Below are 20,206 nucleotides of genomic sequence, written 5' to 3'. Positions count from 1 at the left end.
TGGCTGCAGCTGTGGACGGGCCGCTGGAGCCCACTGCCCGCGGGAGTGTCTATATTTAGAGGAGGATTAGTTTCCAAACACATGCTAACTACCCTGCAAGTGCTGCAGGTGTTGGTTTCATTAACAAGCAGGAAACTCTGTTCCCCCGTGTGCATGTGTATGTTTTTACGTAGGTGTGCATGCAACTGTTTTTTTCTTTTCTTAAAGGTACAACAGCTCTTCCAATTACGGGATGACAAATGGCAAATTTAAAGCCAGAAACCCAGGATTACTTTGTCCAACTTAGCGGTCCAATACCACAATTGAGTAATTCAGGTACAGACAGTACAAGTCCAGACCGGGATTTTGTTTCAACCAATCAGTTGAATACTCTGTGACTGAGACTCTTTATGCTCAACTGGTTGGTTGAAACAAAATCTTGGTCTGGACTTTTACTCTCTGGACCTGAATTACCCAACTCTGTCCAATACACAGTTCACAGACTAAAAATGTATTTAATAACAAGGCCCCTGACTAAAGAGAAACTGATACCAGCCCCGAATACTGAGCTTTTCAGCTTTCTTAAGCAACGATTTGCACAAATATAATGATAATGAGAAAAATGTTGTAAGAAAACGGTAATGTCATGTTTTCAAAGCATAAAACTGATTACAGGTTTTGGTCTCCAATACCTAAAGCGTCATTTTGTTGCTCGACTCCCCATTGCGAGCAGAAGTCAAGGCTCCTTCAGGATTGTGGCGTGGAGCCCATATCTCATCATGCTTTTACCATTTGCCTGGAGGTGCCATTGTTTTTGAGCACGCCACAGAAGTTGGGTGATAAACATCACCCGCTGTTCCGACATTCATCCTGCTTCAGCCTTTGCTGCTTTGAGAAGACATCTGCAGCCCAACCCTCCACGGCACTGAGCTCTACCGCGCCCCAGCGGCTCGAGTCGGGGACCCCAAACTTAAAGGAACTGCACACACTTTAACAAAAAATGGCACCGCTCTCCCACTGCCAGGATCTGCAGGAAACAGATTACGGAAAGTTAAAGTTGCCCTTAACCCAAGCTCCTCGACTGACTCAGCAGAGGGAGGAAGAGACCGGCAGACAGACTGCAGGAGAGTGACAGACAAAGCAGGGGGTTAGGGGAGGGCAGTTCACAGAGGTACAGCCCCCGACAGCACGGACGGAAGAGGAAACTGTCAGAGGAGAGGAGACGGGAGATGAGGGAAGAGGGAGGGGATAAGAATAAGGAGGTGAAGGAACAAGAGAAATGGATAATTGAGGTCACTCCTTCCTCTAGGTCTGTCTGGACCAACCTCCCATATCCCACAAAGCCTTGAAGGTCAGGGCATCTTTAGAATCCCACCCATCGCATCCTCATCCCATTAACCCCCCTTCTGTGATCGGTGGCCGACCTCGACCCCCAGTGGGATCGGGAGGTGACATCGGCGACAGTTCCAGGCTGCCGAGTCGTCATGAGAAGATGGAGCTTCAGAAACTTACAGAGCCACATACAAGGGCCTGGCCAAGCTGGGCACGTCATTCACAGACATCACACAGACAACAGCGATGGTCTGGTTGTGCAACGCATTAATACAACAGATCATATAACATGGCTGTGTTGGAGAACATGGACAAAAAGGTAAACGTGTACGCTCAGTACTGGCTCACAGCAAACCATATCTCTAAATGTATTTATTTTAAATGAAATGACATTTATTTTTACTACAGTTCATTCAATATTCTTCTTCAATATTACTGCGTAATAACTGGAGTAGTTCAAATTATCAAAAAAAAGGTGGTTTGTACACGTTGCAAAGTTCGACGGCATAACACAGCCGCACAAGCGCTCTGCGCGAGAGAAAACACACAGGCGTTTACTGGATGCTGGGCTAGCAGCACAGGCAAAACCACTGTAAGTGTTGTCTGTTCATGTTTATTAAATTCCCATCGGTATGGAAAGTTTTAAATATCTTTTCTCCTTGTAGCTCATTATTAAGCCATGAAGTTGTCTGCCTGTTACCTTAGAATTTCCATCGAATAAGTGTTTGAGAAAATGTATAGCCTAAAATCTGGGCTTATTCTGCCTTGATTGGTGGTGCCAGTGTGTGCGTGTGTTTGTGCGTATTGGGCTTGTTGGGACCAGTGTTGTTACTGTAAAATAAAACTGAAAGGAAAACGGACAGTAAGTTAATGAAAAACTGAAATAAAAATGCAAACCATATTTACCACCAAAGTGTCGGACTTTTACAGTAGCACCGCCACACCATCACCGTCTTTTTACCTAATTTAACCACAATATCTCCTCTTTTAGAAGATGTTGCAGTTACTGAGCTGCCCCTGTCTTCACCACGACTTCAGTGCTTCTCTCTTCCCTGTTATACCAAAACAGTTACATGTGGCATGGTCCACTAACCAAATTTAATAAACATAAGGATATGCTGAACTTATACTAATCTGCTTATCGAATTGTGGGCAAAAATAATGTCCGTATAGCGCTGAAAAGTCAGCGTCCATCATCTAAAGTCCTGCAATGACATACAGCTTGTTCTTCTCAAAAAAAAATTTAATGGTCAATATACTTTTCTGGAGATTAATCGACCGATCAGTAAAAAAAGTAGATAGATTAATAGGTAGAAAAATAGTCGTTAGTACAGATACCAAGTTGACAAGATCAGAGACGAGTGGGGGGGGGGGGGTCGTCACCGTCAGGGAGTGAAATAGCATGGGGTCCTCGGGGCTCAGGGGACCAGGGAGAGGAGGAACAGGGGGTGGGGGGGCAGCAGGGCAGCTTTGTGCATGAATGTATAGAGGTTGAGAAGATTTACTGCACAATTCCAGGAGGTGCACTGATGCTGCTCCCTTGACAAAAGTACCTAAATCCAAACAATTGGGATAGTAGTGCAGAAGAGGTGAAAAACTGTAAAAGACAACATTTTTCAACATACACTCACCTAAAGGATTATTAGGAACACCTGTTCAATTTCTCATTAATGCAATTATCTAATCAACCAATCACATGGCAGTTGCTTCAATGCATTTAGGGGTGTGGTCCTGGTCAAGACAATCTCCTGAACTCCAAACTGAATGTCCGAATGGGAAAGAAAGGTGATTTAAGCAATTTTGAGCGTGGCATGGTTGTTGATGCCAGACGGGCCGGTCTGAGTATTTCACAATCTGCTCAGTTACTGGGATTTTCACGCACAACCATTTCTAGGGTTTACAAAGAATGGTGTGCAAAGGGAAAAACATCCAGTATGCGGCAGTCCTGTGGGCGAAAATGCCTTGTTGATGCTAGAGGTCAGAGGAGAATGGGCCGACTGATTCAAGCTGATAGAAGAGCAACTTTGACTGAAATAACCACTCGTTACAACCGAGGTATGCAGCAAAGCATTTGTGAAGCCACAACACGCACAACCTTGAGGCGGATGGGCTACAACAGCAGAAGACCCCACCGGGTACCACTCATCTCCACTACAAATAGGAAAAAGAGGCTACAATTTGCATGAGCTCACCAAAATTGGACAGTTGAAGACTGGAAAAATGTTGCCTGGTCTAATGAGTCTCGATTTCTGTTGAGACATTCAAATGGTAGAGTCAGAATTTGGCGTAAACAGAATGAGAACATGGATCCATCATGCCTTGTTACCACTGTGCAGGCTGGTGGTGGTGGTGTAATGGTGTGGGGGATGTTTTCTTGGCACACTTTAGGCCCCTTAGTGCCAATTGGGCATCGTTTAAATGCCATGGCCTACCTGAGCATTGTTTCTGACCATGTCCATCCCTTTATGACCACCATGTACCCATCCTCTGATGGTTACTTCCAGCAGGATAATGCACCATGTCACAAAGCTCGAATCATTTCAAATTGGTTTCTTGAACATGACAATGAGTTCACTGTACTAAAATGCCCCCCACAGTCACCAGATCTCAACCCAATAGAGCATCTTTGGGATGTGGTGGAACGGGAGCTTCATGCCCTGGATGTGCATCCCACAAATCTCCATCAACTGCAAGATGCTATCCTATCAATATGGGCCAACATTTCTAAAGAATGCTTTCAGCACCTTGTTGAATCAATGCCAAGTAGAATTAAGGCAGTTCTGAAGGCGAAAGGGGGTCAAACACCGTATTAGTATGGTGTTCCTAATAATCCTTTAGGTGAGTGTATTTCTAGAATATATTGACTAGGCTCCATGCCCTCGTGGTTGCCAGGGTAACGTTATGCAGAGAGCTCACAAACACCTCCAAAGTAGTATCACATCATGTGAGAAACGCCCGGTCAGGAAAACAAAGGGAGTCCAACTGGCATTTAAGACAGGGGGCGTGCAAATCTGGAGATGACGACTGGTCACAATCTGAAGAAACACCTGCATAGCAGTAGACCACCCTAACAGACAGGTACCTTTATCTGCGGAGAGCAGAAATGGTTTGAAAGCCCACTGTGGGCAGGATTATCCTATCAGATAACGAAGGGACTGACTACTCTCCATCACTACCTTTACTCAGAGCGCCGCACACACCTACACGCCCGCTAACTTAACCCAGAGCGCCGTGCACACCTACACCCCCGCTAACTTAACCCAGAGCGCCGTGCACACCTACACACCCGCTACCTTTACCCAGAGTGCCGTGCACACCTACACCCCCGCTACCTTTACCCAGAGCGCCGTGCACACCTACACACCCGCTACCTTTACCCAGAGCGCCGTGCACACCTACACTCCCGCTACCTTTACCCAGAGCGCCGTGCACACCTACACGCCCGCTACCTTTACCCAGAGCGCCGCGCGCACCTACACGCCCGCTACCTTTACCCAGAGCGCCGTGCGCACCTACACGCCCGCTACCTTTACCCAGAGCGCCGCGCGCACCTACACGCCCGCTACCTTTACCCAGAGCGCCGTGCGCACCTACACGCCCGCTACCTTTACCCAGAGCGCCGCGCGCACCTACACGCCCGCTACCTTTAACCAGAGCGCCGTGCGCACCTACACGCCCGCTACCTTTACCCAGAGCACCGCGCACACCTACACGCCCGCTACCTTTACCCAGAGCGCCGCGCGCACCTACACGCCCGCTACCTTTACCCAGAGTGCCGCACGCACCTACACGCCCGCTACCTTTACCCAGAGTGCCGCACGCACCTACACGCCCGCTACCTTTACCCAGAGTGCCGCACGCACCTACACGCCCGCTACCTTTACCCAGAGCGCCGTGCACACCTACACGCCCGCTACCTTTACCCAGAGTGCCGCACGCACCTACACGCCCGCTACCTTTACCCAGAGTGCCGCACGCACCTACACGCCCGCTACCTTTACCCAGAGTGCCGCACGCACCTACACGCCCGCTACCTTTACCCAGAGTGCCGCACGCACCTACACGCCCGCTACCTTTACCCAGAGTGCCGCACGCACCTACACGCCCGCTACCTTTACCCAGAGCGCCGTGCACACCTACACACCCGCCTTTACCCAGAGCGCCGTGCGCACCTACACCCCCGCTAACTTAACCCAGAGCGCCGTGCACACCTACACACCCGCTTCCTTTACCCAGAGCGCCGTGCACACCTACACACCCGCTACCTTTACCCAGAGCGCCGTGCACACCTACACTCCCGCTACCTTTACCCAGAGTGCCGTGCACACCTACACGCCCGCTACCTTTACCCAGAACTACCAACGCACTCATGCTGAAGAATCAGAGGCTCACAGCTCTGAATTCGTACCTCTGAATCCCACAGTGTCCTTTGTTTCGGCATCAACAGCAAACACTGAGCACCTGTATGTCTGCTTAGCATCCTTTGAATCCATGGAAAAACAAACAAAACAAAAAACACAGGCAATACAATCAATTACTGCTCATACCTGTCTGTGGTGCATTTGTTTCAAATCACAATATGATGTTTTTGTTAGATACTCAATGTTGATAAAGGCATCATCTGAAAATCAACTCAAACTCAGTTTAGCAGGGGAAAAGACTGAAATTGATTAAAGAACAAAAGTACTCTTGTGCCAGGTACCAGGACACCAGACAGCCCTGCTGGGGCTTCCACTCAGCACAGACACCCCAGGAGACTAACACAGCCATGACCTGAATTGGGTTCCATGCTAACAGTCCAGCTGTCAAACATCTGGAGGAGATAGGGTCGACAAGCTGTAGCCTTCAAATCCTTTCATTCCTCTCGGGCTGATTTATAACCTGCCAGGATGTCCGTGAAGGAAGGAGAAGCTGAGACAATGAGGGAGAGGCTAGATTTAAATGCAAACCCAAACCAATCACAGATCCTCCAACTCAAGGGACAGGGTTAGTGTTAGACAGTGAGCCATGCGACTCTGCTTAAATCATGCACATAATTCCACCATTTTTTAAGTAAGTAATGTGTCATCATTTGAGAACATAATTCACTATAGGACAAAATGGGGCTTACATTTGTAGCTCTGCCCACCCATCCTCCAACATGTGACATCATGCTACAAATCAGTCACAAGTTGGCTGGTCAATGGAGATATACCTCCCTCTATTGGTCAAATAAGGAACTGCATGGTCAGGCATTCATCTAAATCAGTTCTAAGCACAGTATGACTGAACCCCAACCATTTCAAAGAATCCCAGGTCGCTCAGGTGCCTGGAGTTAGATGCCTTAGACATGAGTCCACGCCCCTAAATCAGTCCAGGGTGAAGCACCCAACAAGGCAATTCCAGTCAGGCTGTTCGCATCACTCTGCAGTACGTTCACCCACACGTGGGTTGTCTCCATGCCAACTGCAGCTGAACACAGCACACGTGAAAAGCCGTTCTCAGCACCAGCGCCATATCCATCTCTGCTTATTATTCGTGGGTAAAAATAGTTATAACAGACCGGGCGATCTGCAGCGACAACGCAAGAGACACTCACAAAAAAAAAACTCACTGAGAATAACACCTCAAATCTCTTTTCCAGTCAGATGCTCAATCCCACACTTTCAGACAGGAGGAGGGACGAGATCTGTGATAGCAACTGAAAAGCGCTACCTGACCGATTCACAGATTCTAGCTTGTACTGCTGCCATCAATCAGAAACATGCCCCTGAAAGCTACTCAGGATACCAGCAGGGCATGATGGTAACGCCAGAGGCTCTATAGGAACAACACTGCAGCAGTCAGTGGGGCCAGCAGGACAATGTCCCTTAACCACAGCCTTGGACAGGGTGGATTCAAACACACAGGGACCACGCAGCCAGGGCAGAGTCGCTATTGGGTTGTAGTCCTGAAAGGCTTCAAAATTTGGAGGTGAAGTGAAATCCACATGACAACATTCATTTTGATTGCCGACTTTCTTTTTTCATTGACTTACTGTATTGTACTTATATCGAGGAGAAAATATCAGTCTGCACACAAGGAAGGGATTATATCAAGAGTGACCTCACATATATAAAAAACTGAGTCTTTCACCACTTGACAATATTTAATTGGCACCAATACAGCACCGCTAAAAGAACCAGTTTGTCAAACTCAAAACAAAGTTCCAGATTTTTGGAATATTGCCCTAATGGCTCATACTTATGAAACTATGATAAAAGAGAAATTTAAAACAGACAATAAACAACTTAGTCTTGAAACTAGGGGTGTAAATCACAGCTTTCCTCGCGATACGATACAATATCGATCCCTTAAGCCAACGGTTCGATTTTTTTTGATACCTCAGAAATTCCCACGATACGATACTATACGATTCGATTCAGTTCGATACTGGGGTTAGTAGTCGAAATGATGAAATTTCACAAAATCCTTTACATTTCAATGAATTAAAAAAGGCAAATATCATTTTTACCATTTTATCATATTTTATTAGGAACTGTAAACAAAATCTAGTGTAGTCAAGTATGTCCCATAAATCAAGCAAAATAAAGTACAACAAGGTAAAAATAAAAAACATTGTATGGACAGACATGAGAATGAGGAAGATTAACATGACTGACTTCTGCGGTGAGACAAGTATGTCAGTAATCTTCTTTGAGAGGTTATTTTAAGAAAAATTAAATGGTCAGCGTGTTCAGGAGATTCTGTGCTCTGAGCGTAGCGTCCTGGGTCACCTGCCGTACTAAACACCGCTCTGAAGGTACGCTAGCTTACGAGCTACTTATAAATGACCAAGTCAAAATGATCTACCTACTATAAAAATTTATGCATGAAAATATTGAGTATTATTTAATATTATTATTACTATTATTATTAATTTCCCTTTGGGATAAATAAAGTATTTTTGAATTGAACTGGGATTTTAGTTCCTTCACCTTTCTGTTTCTCAGCTCGCTTTTCGGAGGGAAGTTAATGTCGTACTTTTGATGAACAGTCCGAAAATGCCGCTCCACATTTCCCTTCTTCGGAATAGCAATGGCAGACTGACAGATGAGGCAAACGCACTTCTAATATGACATTGTGAAAACAGTCCTCCTCCCATTCCGTATGGAAGTGGTAGGTTTTTGGCTTCTTACTTGGTCCAGCTCCCCCATTAATTTTTATACCCTTTCTTAAGTTTAGTAGAAATAAATTGGAGGCTAATTGGAGGCGATTCGTTAGCTTGCTAGAGATCTGCAGCAGCTGGTGCGGTTGAACGCGTCATCCATCCTCTGTTTTTTATGCCATGCGATCTACCCACACTACCTTTGCGATCGACCAGTAGATCGCGATCGACGTATTGGGCACCCCTGGTGTAGAACGCTTGCATCGACATTTATGCGGTCACGTCGATGCATCGGATCGTTTGCCATTGAATTGATACGTCGATACAAATCGATGCATCGTTACACCTCCACTGGAAACATCTACTGTTAAGACTGGAGATGAGGAGCAACCAGCGTATTACAGCATTGTTATGGATACAGAGAGCAGACACAAGGTGCATTTGGGTCATGAGCCTCCTTAAGACGGGGTTATACTTTGGGTCATGAGCCTCCTTAAGACGGGGTTATACTTAGAGGCTAGCAGGGAGCTGAGGAGATGACAGCACGACAACTGAAGATCAGATTCAACATGGAAAAAAAAAATGCACAAACCCAATAACTAATGAGCTTAACAAAAATGAGTCTGGCACGGTATTCCAGTACGATTTCCGGCTTCTCTGTCTCAAAGGAAACATGTTAAAGTGTTTCCACTTAATAAAAGAGGACCTGTTCTGGAAAAGGCAAAGAAAAGCAAGATAAATTGCCACTCCTCCTCATTAACACAGACTTGCTGCCGCTGTTAGAAAATAACTAATATTCAGACACTAATTGGGTTTGATGGTAACGGCATTACTGTACTATTTGAATGCTAATTGCGTTTGCCAAGGCTAGCAATTACACTGTAATATCCCTCTATCCATTTTCCATACCCGCTTGTTCTATGCAGGGTTGCGGGGGCCGGAGCCCATTCCGGGAGATAAGGGTGCAAGTCAGGGAATAACCCAGTTTGGGGCGGCACCCCATAGCAGGGCACACACCGATCACACACACGTTCACACCTACGGGGAATTTGCTAACTCCAATGTGGCATTCACTAGTGTGTTTTTGCACGGGGCGGGGGAACCGGAGTACCTGGAGGAGAACATGCAAACTCGACACGCGTGGAGCCATGGCAGAGACTCAAACCCCAGTTCCAGAGGCGTGAGGCCCTCAAATGCAACCTCAAATGCTAATTGTGTTGGCCAAGGAGAGTAATAATGTTGCAATATAAAAAAGCTAATTGTGTTGGCTCAGACTAACCGTTTTTGTAGCAATAAACATTCACAAACAGAAGTTACATTGCAATTATGAAAATATGGGAATGGGGTAACAAAATAACCGAAACACAATGTGGTAAAGGACTTTGACATTGAAGTAACTAGGTCACAATTTCATCTAAGTAGCTGTCTCTGTGTCATACTATATTGAATGCTTAAGTGGCAGCCATTTAATAAGATGCTAACGTCACAGAAGTACAGCTTAAAAAATCACCACCTCTGTGTAGCGTCTCAGTGAAAACCTGTGCAATTTCAGCTGCACAAAGCTGTGATTTAAGGCAGTGATGTCATTCGAGGAAAATGCATATGAGCTGGAGCCCTGAAAAAAAAGAGCAAAAGTCATTTGCTCTTAAGGGCCATCTTTTGAATTATGGGTTAACGTTTGAAGAAAGGCAACAGTTAAAAATGGTGGTGATTGGTACTGGTACTGGTCCCCACTACATGAGGGTCATTAGATCCGATTACTCTGCATGGTCAAATAATAACCGAAGAATAAATGGTCATTTTATATTTTATAAATGAGCACTTAAGTGCAATCTGTGACGCAAACAACTTAAGAAGTTCCCGTATTTCAACATAATAATTCACCACAGACACTGTTAAATAAATTCAGCTTCATGGACACCAGGATGAAGTTGAACATCCCCATTCACCAGATCTAGACATCATTAAACCTGAAAGAGAAGTTCTTCAGGACAGACTTTGGAGATTCAAACCAACAACCTCCAGGACACAGCCACAGAGTTCTAAGCCATGGGGTCACACACTACCCCTCAAAACGGTCCCATATTATACTCCATACTCCCAGGCCTAGACTTACTAAAGGTGTTTAGAAGGCAAAGGGTGTCCCTAATCCTTGAAATTAATGAGGGCTGGATAATATTTCAACACATTTAAGAGCAAGTTTAATTTTTCAGAGATTTTTATTTAACCATTACGCAATTTAAAAGCCTACTATGAAGTAGTCAGCTTCTGACCTATGGATTTGGAAAATGAATTTGTGATAATCCTTAAATGAGAAACACTGAACCCCAAATTTAACATTTGGTTAAAACACTTTTGGAAGAAATTTGAGCAATTCTCTGTGGAAAAATTCCAGCCCAGAGCACATGCTTGGTATACATTTTACTCCAGGTTCAAGGTTCTTGGTCATCTCTTGTGGACGGCTAACTTCACATCTATCAGCAGGTTCTCAACGGCATGCAAGTTAACACCGTTTACCTTGTCATATTTAGCTCACCAGGCGCAGTCTCTCCCTTGTGCTCCTTCTAAAAACAGGAAAGTCTATCACACCAAAACAGACATTTCTCCCTACATTGGTTTGGCCATTTTTTCTTCAGTCTTACCAAGCGTTCCTCTCCATGCGGATGTGAATCAGACCCAGTCCCTGTTCTGAAGTTGCTGTCGGTTGGGCGGTGTAGGGTCACTACCAATCATATCAGCCAGTTCTGATCTGCTCTTATCTGACCAGAATCCTCCGCCATTTTTAGCACCCAGTAGGTGGCTCGCTGTATATTCTGTGAGTTTTAAGCCACAACAGACACACACCGGAAAAATTAAAAGATAAATAGATTAAAAAATACTTCTGTGATCTTCATCCTGCTGCTACCAATCACCACATGACACCAACCTTCCTTCTCCCAGCATCTGCAGTGACTTGAAAATGTCACTTAATGCAGAATTTCCTCTTTCCAGCACAAAGACTCTGGCATATAAATGGAAAAGTACATCAATAATTCAATGATGGCTGTTTGTACACAAAGCATACAATTTTTATTCTGCAAAGAGGACATAATGTTTCTTGGGGTGGGGGCCCAGGGAGGCTGGGGGGACGCAGAAGGAATATAAAGCGGGTGGCGAGTCAGCAGGGCTCCACACCCCCCCTGTTCCAGTCGCAGGGGTCCACATGCGTCCCGAGGTTATGCTGCCGACTTCACAGAGATGGGAATCTCACAGGCCAGAACTGAAGAGCCCCCCCCCAACCCTCTTTGTACCACAAATACACTGAGGGGGCTGGTGAGCCCCCATATCCCTCCCCATTTACACCAGTCTTATTAAACACATCTATCTACTTTCAGTTCTCTGCAATTTGGCTCACAGAAGCACAGATTCGATGTCAGAAACAGGTTATTTAGTAACAGGATGAGGTTTTCACCTGCCATATCCAAGTCAGGAGCTTTTAACGTCATGCTGCTCGGTTACTCTCTCTTAATACTAAGGGGTACTGCTCCATACTATGGTACTGCATTATACTAAGCAGAGAGACAAGCAGGTGCTAAAAACCTCACAGCAGTGCTGTGCTGTCTGGCCAGGACTCAGTGCTCAGTATCCTCTATGCCCCCCCCCCCAAACCCCCCATTGCACTTAGACATCAGCCACCATTACCTTCACTGCTGCTCGCTCCGACAGCAGAATTTAATGTGCTCTATGGAGCCTTTAAGGGGGGGCTGCGATAACAGGAGGCAGGCAGTAGGGGGCGCAATTCATTACACAGGAGAGACGTCTCAGCTCTTCATGAAAGCTGGGGTCAGTTTTGCGGAAACTACCAGAATATGGCAGCGGGCTAGAGAGAGCTCCATCAGGTCTGAATGCCCGAAGACGTCAGCTTCGGTGGAAGCACAACCCAGCCTCCTCTGACACAGCAAAATGGCCTTTAAGGAAAAACGTGAACGCAAAGCGTCTCTGTCCCTGCAACGTGTCCCAAGGCTCGTGGTGAAATGGCATCAGAGCTTCTGCAGGCGACCGCGTCAGAGTGAAGACCAAGCAGCGGCTTCCCTGAAGTCCTAATCACACTGAAGCGTGCCCCTCATCTCCTGGTGGGAACGAGCGGTAATGGTCCAGACTAACTGAAGGATAGAGAAACCACACTCTGAAACCACAAGGACCAGTCGGGGGATGGGGTTACCACCACTACTGGTTTAAATTGAGGATGACCAAACTGGGAACTCATCCCGCCAGCCAACTCGACTCGCCTTTGAATACCGGAGTCAGACGGCAACACAGAAGACGTCGCCATGGAAACCAGGTCCCCTCCTCTCAGACCTGGGAACTGCGCCACAATGGGGGCTTTTTAAAGACCTGGATCTCCAGGGTCTCTGCCAACGACACGCCCGCCGCCCAGGCTGGGGACCAAGCCCGGCATCTCCACTCCATCGCAGAGCGGTCTCTCCAAAAAAAGAAAGTGCACCCTGTAGCAAGGCAGACTTGCTCATGGGTTAAAGATGGCGCCACCCACAGGAAGGAATTTCATTAGCAGTCTTAGTCTGACACTAATCTAAAATAAGGAAGAGGCTACTGAACTCGTCCGAGGTCCCCAGTCCAAAGCCTGTGTACCCCCCACCCCCCCCCCCCCGAAGACAGTGATTATGAAGATGAGAACGGTGTATTAATAAATTCAGAGAATACCTCAAGTGTTCCATTTGTTATCTGCTGTTAAGCACAGAGGAGGAGGTAACGGGAATGAGCACCTTATAGTGACTATAAGCACTAAGATAAAGCCAAACTAGCATGCAGGCTAATTACCGGCACCCGGCTGAGGAGAGCAGGTGCTGCGCGTCACACATATTCGCTGAAGAGCCTTCAGTCGCTAGTGAAGCGTTTTACAGACGCAGAAAGGATTTTTTATTTTTTTTTAAAGAAGGCAGCAGTTGTTTGAGGACAGCAATACATGCAGCTATCCTGCAATCAGTCTCATGCCTGTTTTGCCCAAACTGCAATCCAACGTCTTCTGGTCACAAGAAGGTCACTGTATCTATGCCCTCGCCACCTTGCAACATAGCTTCACTGCTACACACTGGAGTACAGTCATGCACTGCAGTCTAATTACACTCAATATAATTACAGGCAGCGCTGCTTAATTTCACAGGCCGCTCAGCAAAATATCAACACAGGGAAATGCAAACGACTGCATTTGCTATTGATCGCTGAAGGTTTCGCTTCAGGTTTACAGTAAATTCGTTTAGCCTGTAATTGACTGGGCGAGACGGGATCCTTTCCGGAGATGCGTATCAGTCACTCATTCATCACTCAGTCCTCTGTGGGTTTGAAGGAAACCCAAGAAAACCATGCACCTTGTGACTTTTAACCCCTATTAAATTGGTACAACCAAGTGGTTAAAATGCATTGGCATGTCTGTTCTCAAGGATCGCGCCACAGTAACATTTCTTTTTCTATTCAAACAAATTTTCATCTGCAACTAACAGAAATAATCACAGATTTTTAACGTGGATGTTCTGCCTGCAGTGGCCACTAGGGGCGCTGCCCTGGGATAATTCAGCCACAGCATCATCGGCATCTCCTGTGAGGACTTGCAGAGTGCTGCTTTACAGAAGTGGCCAGGGTAGAGTTCCAGTGGCCAGGGTAGAGTCAGTCCTAAAGCTGTAAGGATAGTGATCCTATCACAACCACCCATAGGAGACTGTGAAGAATTGTGATATAAATCAGACAAACTAGAAAATCAAAAAAACTACAAATCTTATTCAGGAAGAAATACCGTAGGTGTCTATTACCTTATCCCCAGAGCATCTGCAAGACAATAATGCTGAAAGCCACTGAAACAGCCAGGGGGACACAGTCACAAACCACTAGCAAAAGCAATAACCAATCATTATGCCTGCAGTATATACACAAACTCACCATAACAAAATGCAGGTTTTCATATGATAACCACCTTCCCACAATGCTCTACTCTGGGAACAGGAAACGGCCTTACCTCTGAGTCCTGGGGCAGCCCTTTGCCTCTGAGAGCGGGGGACAGCTCAGCAGACCAGCTGACCGGGGTGCGGGTGTCGTTCTTTTGCTCCTCTGCTGACGGCGACTTTGGACCGAGCCACCCGGGCACACCGTCTAGAAGGGGGGGGGGGGGGGGCAGGGTCAGAAACAGTCAGGCTGGCCTCCTATACAGAGGCGCGGGAAACAGACCCAAAAGAATGAGACGGCACCACCTTCTGAGGGCATCTAGCTGTTATTGTAATAGTTCCAAATTATCCATCCCGTCGCCCCCGCTACACTCATCCTTCCTGTCACCGCCACAGCCATCACCCCCCCCACCCGCCCGCTATAGCCATCCTACCCGTCACCACTACAGCCATCACCCCCCCCCCCCCCCGCTATAGTCATCCTGCCCGTTACCACTACAGCCATCACCCCCTGCTACAGTCATCCTTCCCATCACCGCTACACCCCCCCCCCCGCTACAGTCATCCTACCTGTCACCATTACATCCATCACCCCCTTCTACAGTCATCCTTCCTGTTACCGCTACACTCCCCCCCCCCGCTACAGTCATCCTGCCCGTTACCACTACAGCCGTCACCCCCCAGCTACAGCCATCCTGCCCATCATCACTACATTAATCACCCCCCCCCCCCCCCCCGGTACAGTCATCCTTCCCGTCACCACTACAGCCATCACCCCCTGGCTACAGTCATCCTACCTGTCACCACTACAGCCGTCACCCCTGCTAGTCATCCTACCCATCACCGCTACAGTCATATAGTCATCACCCCATTACAGTCATCTGCGCCCATTACCCCGTCTGTCACCCCCGCTAGTCATCCTACCCATCGCCCCGTTACCCATTGCCCCCGCTAGTCATCCTACCCATCGCCCCGTTACCCATCGCCCCGTTACCCATCGCCCCGTTACCCATCGCCCCGTTACCCATTGCCCCGTTACCCATCGCCCCATCGCCCCGTTACCCATTGCCCCCGCTATAGTAAACTTGCCCATTGCTGCATATATCCTATATATTGCTGCTACATACTGAATATTGCTGATATTAAGTCACAATTTTAATCAAGTCATAATTTTAATTTACTTTAATACACTCATTCTACTCACTATTATTTATTCATTTTATTTATATGCTCCCAGCCACTGTGCCTTTTTGATCATTATCTCCGCTCTGCAGAGTGTTTCACCCACATTACTGCTCTGCTACATGAGCATTGCCATACAGAATTCCATGATTTTGCATTGACAGTAAAGGTGTCTTGTCTTATAGTACTTTACTGCAGCATTTTTCCGTGTAGAGAAAACTATGATAGGACACCACAGTGACATCAGATGCAGACCTCAACCAAGCCCAAGATAGAGCTTCACGCTGGCTTTTTTCCAGAATAAGAATTTTTTTATAAATACATGGCATTGAAGCGACATATATAAAAAAAACCTGGAAGATGCTCATATTGGTCTATCGAAGGTCACTATAGTACAAAAAGATGCAGCTGATTTTGGTCAGTGTTGACCTGTGTATGGCTCGCGGTCTACGAAACCCTAAATGTTCATTAAGCCCGCTGACGAATCCTGAGACAAAAGCCATTACAGGAATGTAGTCGTCAGCTTGGACCTCAGCAGGCAGAAACGCAGTCAGCCAGCCATGTGTGAGTGAGGGTTTTGTCCATAAAATATGAGATCTTGTTCGGGGGGGGGGGTGACATAGGGACATAAGCAATGATCCTCAAACACATTTTCCTGTTAAAAATAAAACAAACAGGAAAAACACAGAGTCACGGTGAGTAGAGAAAGGGCAAAGACTGAGTCAAAATATTCATTAGACACATAGTCCAAGGACAAGACTAAGAGTTGGCAATATACATTATAAAGACCAACAATAAAGGAAAAAAAATCCTGATAAGTTTCATGTTACATTAGCACACATGCGCGTGCGCGTGTGGGTGTGTACACCTGTGTATGGCTAGAAGCATAGCATAGCAGTAGAGGCTGGCTCTCACACTGATCTTGCGCATCAGTCTCACAATGGTGCTCAACTTGTCATGCCTGGGTCAACTCGTCGTGTCTGGCCTTTGCCGGGTCGTCTGGGTAAGGCATCCAAATGCTCGCTCAACAGAAGCAGCACTACAAGTGCCTTAAAGGCAATGGGCCAGACTAGACTTCCATCAAGCAGGTCCCGCATGCAAATGTGCAGCCGGGTTGTAGGTTTATGCATAAAGAACCAGAGGGGTTACAGGTTTGAATCAAAATAAAACGCCGATAATTTAAGTATTATTGCTAAATAAAACATCCAGGCAGTCCCAACTGCAAAGGACGTTTTGATGAACATCTGCTTGCCTGACATCCCTCTGGTTCTGACACCCCCTTAGGAACCCAACATGCGCAAACACATAGTGAATCGGCCTTAACCAATCAGAATGCAATGAAATTTTACAACCCAATTAAAGGCACATTACACCTCTGCCCCCTCAATAACAAAGTCTCATTCACCTCTAAGACAATTAGAGAGTACTATGTACTATGATTCTACATCTTGGGGTTAGCAACTGATTTTCACATAAAGTAGTACCATGTGAGCTTGTCCTAATAAGAGCTTCACAAAAGTGAATAGGAACAGATGCAGAGGAAAGAAAATCAGCACTACCAGTGGTCCATCGAGGCGTAGGATTCATACCAATGATCTAGGAGACATGTTAACCTTTTACTGAAGACCAGAGTTATCTGACATTCCTGAAGGCCTTTGTGCACTGCAGACCTTCAGATTTGCAGGTGCAGTGGTCTGCAGAATTTGGGTTAAGAAGTGCTGTTCCCCCATAGATCCAGGGGAATTCTGGGTAAGGACTGGGTCTGTACCTGGCGCAACATCTGCCTCCATTCGGCAGACAACGCGGACGGGAGCCAGTCATGGCAGTGTTGGATCTGAGATGCTGAAGGGGCTCACAGCCAAACAAGTAAATCTCTCCTCCTCTGCGTTGCTTCATCTTTGATACTTGATAGTTGGATAGACAAGGGGAGGATCCATATCCAGGGACTATCCTGGGGTCTTGGCAAGAATCTCATCAATGAATTCAGCCTGGTAGAAAACATCCACGTCTAAGAGCTGCTTCCCCTGAACACAGGGGCTCAATAACACTGCCTGTAAACTCATTCTCCAAGGGCGAGGAGAATCACCATGGCCAACGGATTAAGGACACATGAAAGTGCATGAATACTGCAAACGAGGCAAATTGTTCCAACCCTTCTTGTTAAACTGGATATCCAAAATGCAAGAGCTGGCAAAATTTAATCTAGTGCTAATGTACCAAACCTAAGCACCACAGTGTCAGAATGGCCACGGTCAGACACCACAAGCTTTCTATAAGGCCGTTTCTGTTTTTATGTGAAGTGGCCGTCGGCTAGTTTCCGTTCTGGCCAATCCATGTGCTTGGATCGGCCGCGGGGTGAATCAGCGGTAAAAGATACGGCGAGGCTGTCTCTTCCATTTCGTATAATTACATCAGTCACCTTTGTTTGAGACTAAAGAGGCACAGCGCCTCACTCTGGTTGAAGGCAAATAAATCGGATGCCGCCACAAGGATTCAGCATCCATGAAATGCTTGACTTCTTTAGGCAAAACTGTATGCAGATTGCTTATGCAAATCAGGTTGAGGTTTATTGTATAAAAATTGTTCAGAAAAATATTTCGTTTTTTCGACATTCTCTGCATGCACATTTAGTACATACACAGTGAACCCGCAGGGTCAGTGACACCACGACGGCCTTCCTGTCAGTGAGCTCCGGAAATCAGCCTGCCTTAATGCAGCCACTTCATAATGGGCCAGAGGGCAGCTCAGAGCAATCGATTGCCTACTGCTCCAGAAACGTCTAGTCGAAGAAAGCACCCAGAAACCCACAATGCATCTCTCTGAGTCACGCCCCCCACGATAGCACCCTGACACAGCAGATCCGTCCCGGGCAGCTACCGGTAGCTAAATGTGCGCCCAGCAAACACACTGCTCACAAGCTATACACAGAAAAATGCTAGCGGAACGGCTGCTTTCAGATAAGGAAACGGGATTCACAGAAGCGCTAATGCAAAAGGAGATCTGCTTCTCCTGTCACCAGTGCGAGGACTTTAGGGCTGCACATTTCACCTCATGGTGGCGCCGTCGAGGCAGGGTCACTAGGGTTCGCGGGGCAGCTGGGAGGGGAAGACGAGCGTTGGGTCACAAGCGCCATGCTCCTCAACCACAACCCCGCATCAGGGGATCAGGGCTGAGTTTGTCCAACGGGGGTGTCGGAGCAAAGCCGGTAGGAACATGACCCCCTCCCCCCTGCTGAGACGGAGGCCGTTTCATACTTGCGGGTCGGTGGGACCGCTCCGCCTGACTGTACCTGCCCAAGGTACAGCAGGTTGTCACGGAAACTGCCAGAGCAAGAGGGACAGACCAGAGACAGTCCTGAGAGTGCGCACACACAGAGAGCCCTCCACAGACGGTCACGTGCTGCAGCCAGCTGGTAAAGGAACAGCCCCTCACCCCCCCCCCCCTCGCTAGGCAGCACCCCACCCCCGGATTGCGGGGACACTCACCGGTGGGCGGGCCGCGGCTGTTGCCGTGGGCGTTCTGGCATGCGCTCTGCTGCAGGATGTTCAGGCACTCGCCCAGGCAGCTGAGCGTGGCGGCAGAGGTGGCCTTCAGCAGTAGCAGGTCCTGGTCCAGCGAGGAGAGGGGCCCGCGGGTCGGCAGCGACTCTATGGACTGCACCAGCGTCTTCTGCTGACCCTCTGCCTGACTCATTATCTGAGTGGGGGAGCAGCAGACACTCAAAGTCATTTCCTCCACGTGTTCAATTACTCAACCTCTCTCTCTCTCTCTCTCACACACACTCTCCAGCGATGCTGCTGCACTAGAACCCCAACATTCACTTAGTAATTCATCCTCTGGACTGTAGGGGGCGCCGCAGCAGAGAGGAGCAGGCGCAGCGGCATTAGCTGTGTTTTAGTAACACGGTGCCGGTGTTAAGTCTGACTCATTCGTGGGAATCCCCAGAGCGCTGCAATGATGACCAGCATGCAGGAAAACAGCCGTGCAGCCGGGTGGCCATATGTGCTATTTATTACTCAGGAATTCCAGAATGTTCCGGAAGGGAAGAGGCAACTCAAACAAGCCGCTCTGAGATCCCAAACATCACGGACCCCCCACACCACCACCATTATAATAATTCGTAAGTAAAAATATCATCTGTGGCGGCTTCCTTCTCCTGTGCAGAGTACCACTGGTAAGTATAAACTTAATGGTGTGAAAGGGAAAAAAATGAGGTTAAATGACATCTTTCTTGAAGTGGATGTTACGTGTCCAGTCTGTTCTGTGCCCCAGTTATAACTTTGGCTTCATAAGAGACATTTTTATGCCAAGTTGACTCCGTTTGATCTTAATCTCGGACAGCACACTGCTCCATGGTGAAGCAGACCAAGTCCACACTGTTAACCTACTAGGTTATCTGCTGTCCTCCAGACATACGCAGACAGAGTGCAGACGAGCTGGGCTGAGCTCCCAAAACACAGAGCGTGGCGCTGCGATTGCCATAAAAGGGAATCTAGGTCATGGTTGAAAAACTTTTCTGTCAAAAAAAAGGTGGGACCGAAATGAAATGGCACATCACAGCGAGCTCGGCACAGCAGGCCGGGAAGGTCCGGCGTTCTGGGAGACACCCCCAATTTAGGAGCGAGAAGAGGCACAAACAAATGACACCCTTAGA

General features: G+C 47.4%; 1 protein-coding gene across 5 annotated transcripts in view; it reads right to left on the bottom strand.

The window, feature by feature from the left end:
- Positions 1-20,206, bottom strand: part of osbpl10b (oxysterol binding protein-like 10b) — an 84,877-nt gene that overhangs the window by 25,803 nt on the left and 38,868 nt on the right. For 3 of the 5 annotated variants that reach the window (XM_023839035.2, XM_023839037.2, XM_023839038.2), the window contains 3 exons: positions 19,038-19,248; positions 18,807-18,872; positions 14,445-14,578 (listed from right to left, as the gene is read on the bottom strand). In XM_023839035.2, coding sequence (XP_023694803.1) covers positions 14,445-14,578; positions 18,807-18,872; positions 19,038-19,248 — 411 coding nt within the window. The remainder of the gene's footprint in view (positions 1-14,444; positions 14,579-18,806; positions 18,873-19,037; positions 19,249-20,206) is intronic. The other 2 variants (XM_023839036.2, XM_072716311.1) reach the window with 1 other exon arrangement.

The sequence above is a fragment of the Paramormyrops kingsleyae genome, chromosome 9, assembly GCF_048594095.1.
Source record: "Paramormyrops kingsleyae isolate MSU_618 chromosome 9, PKINGS_0.4, whole genome shotgun sequence".
Lineage (NCBI taxonomy): Eukaryota > Metazoa > Chordata > Actinopteri > Osteoglossiformes > Mormyridae > Paramormyrops > Paramormyrops kingsleyae.
This window is presented reverse-complemented; position numbering and strand designations above follow the sequence as displayed.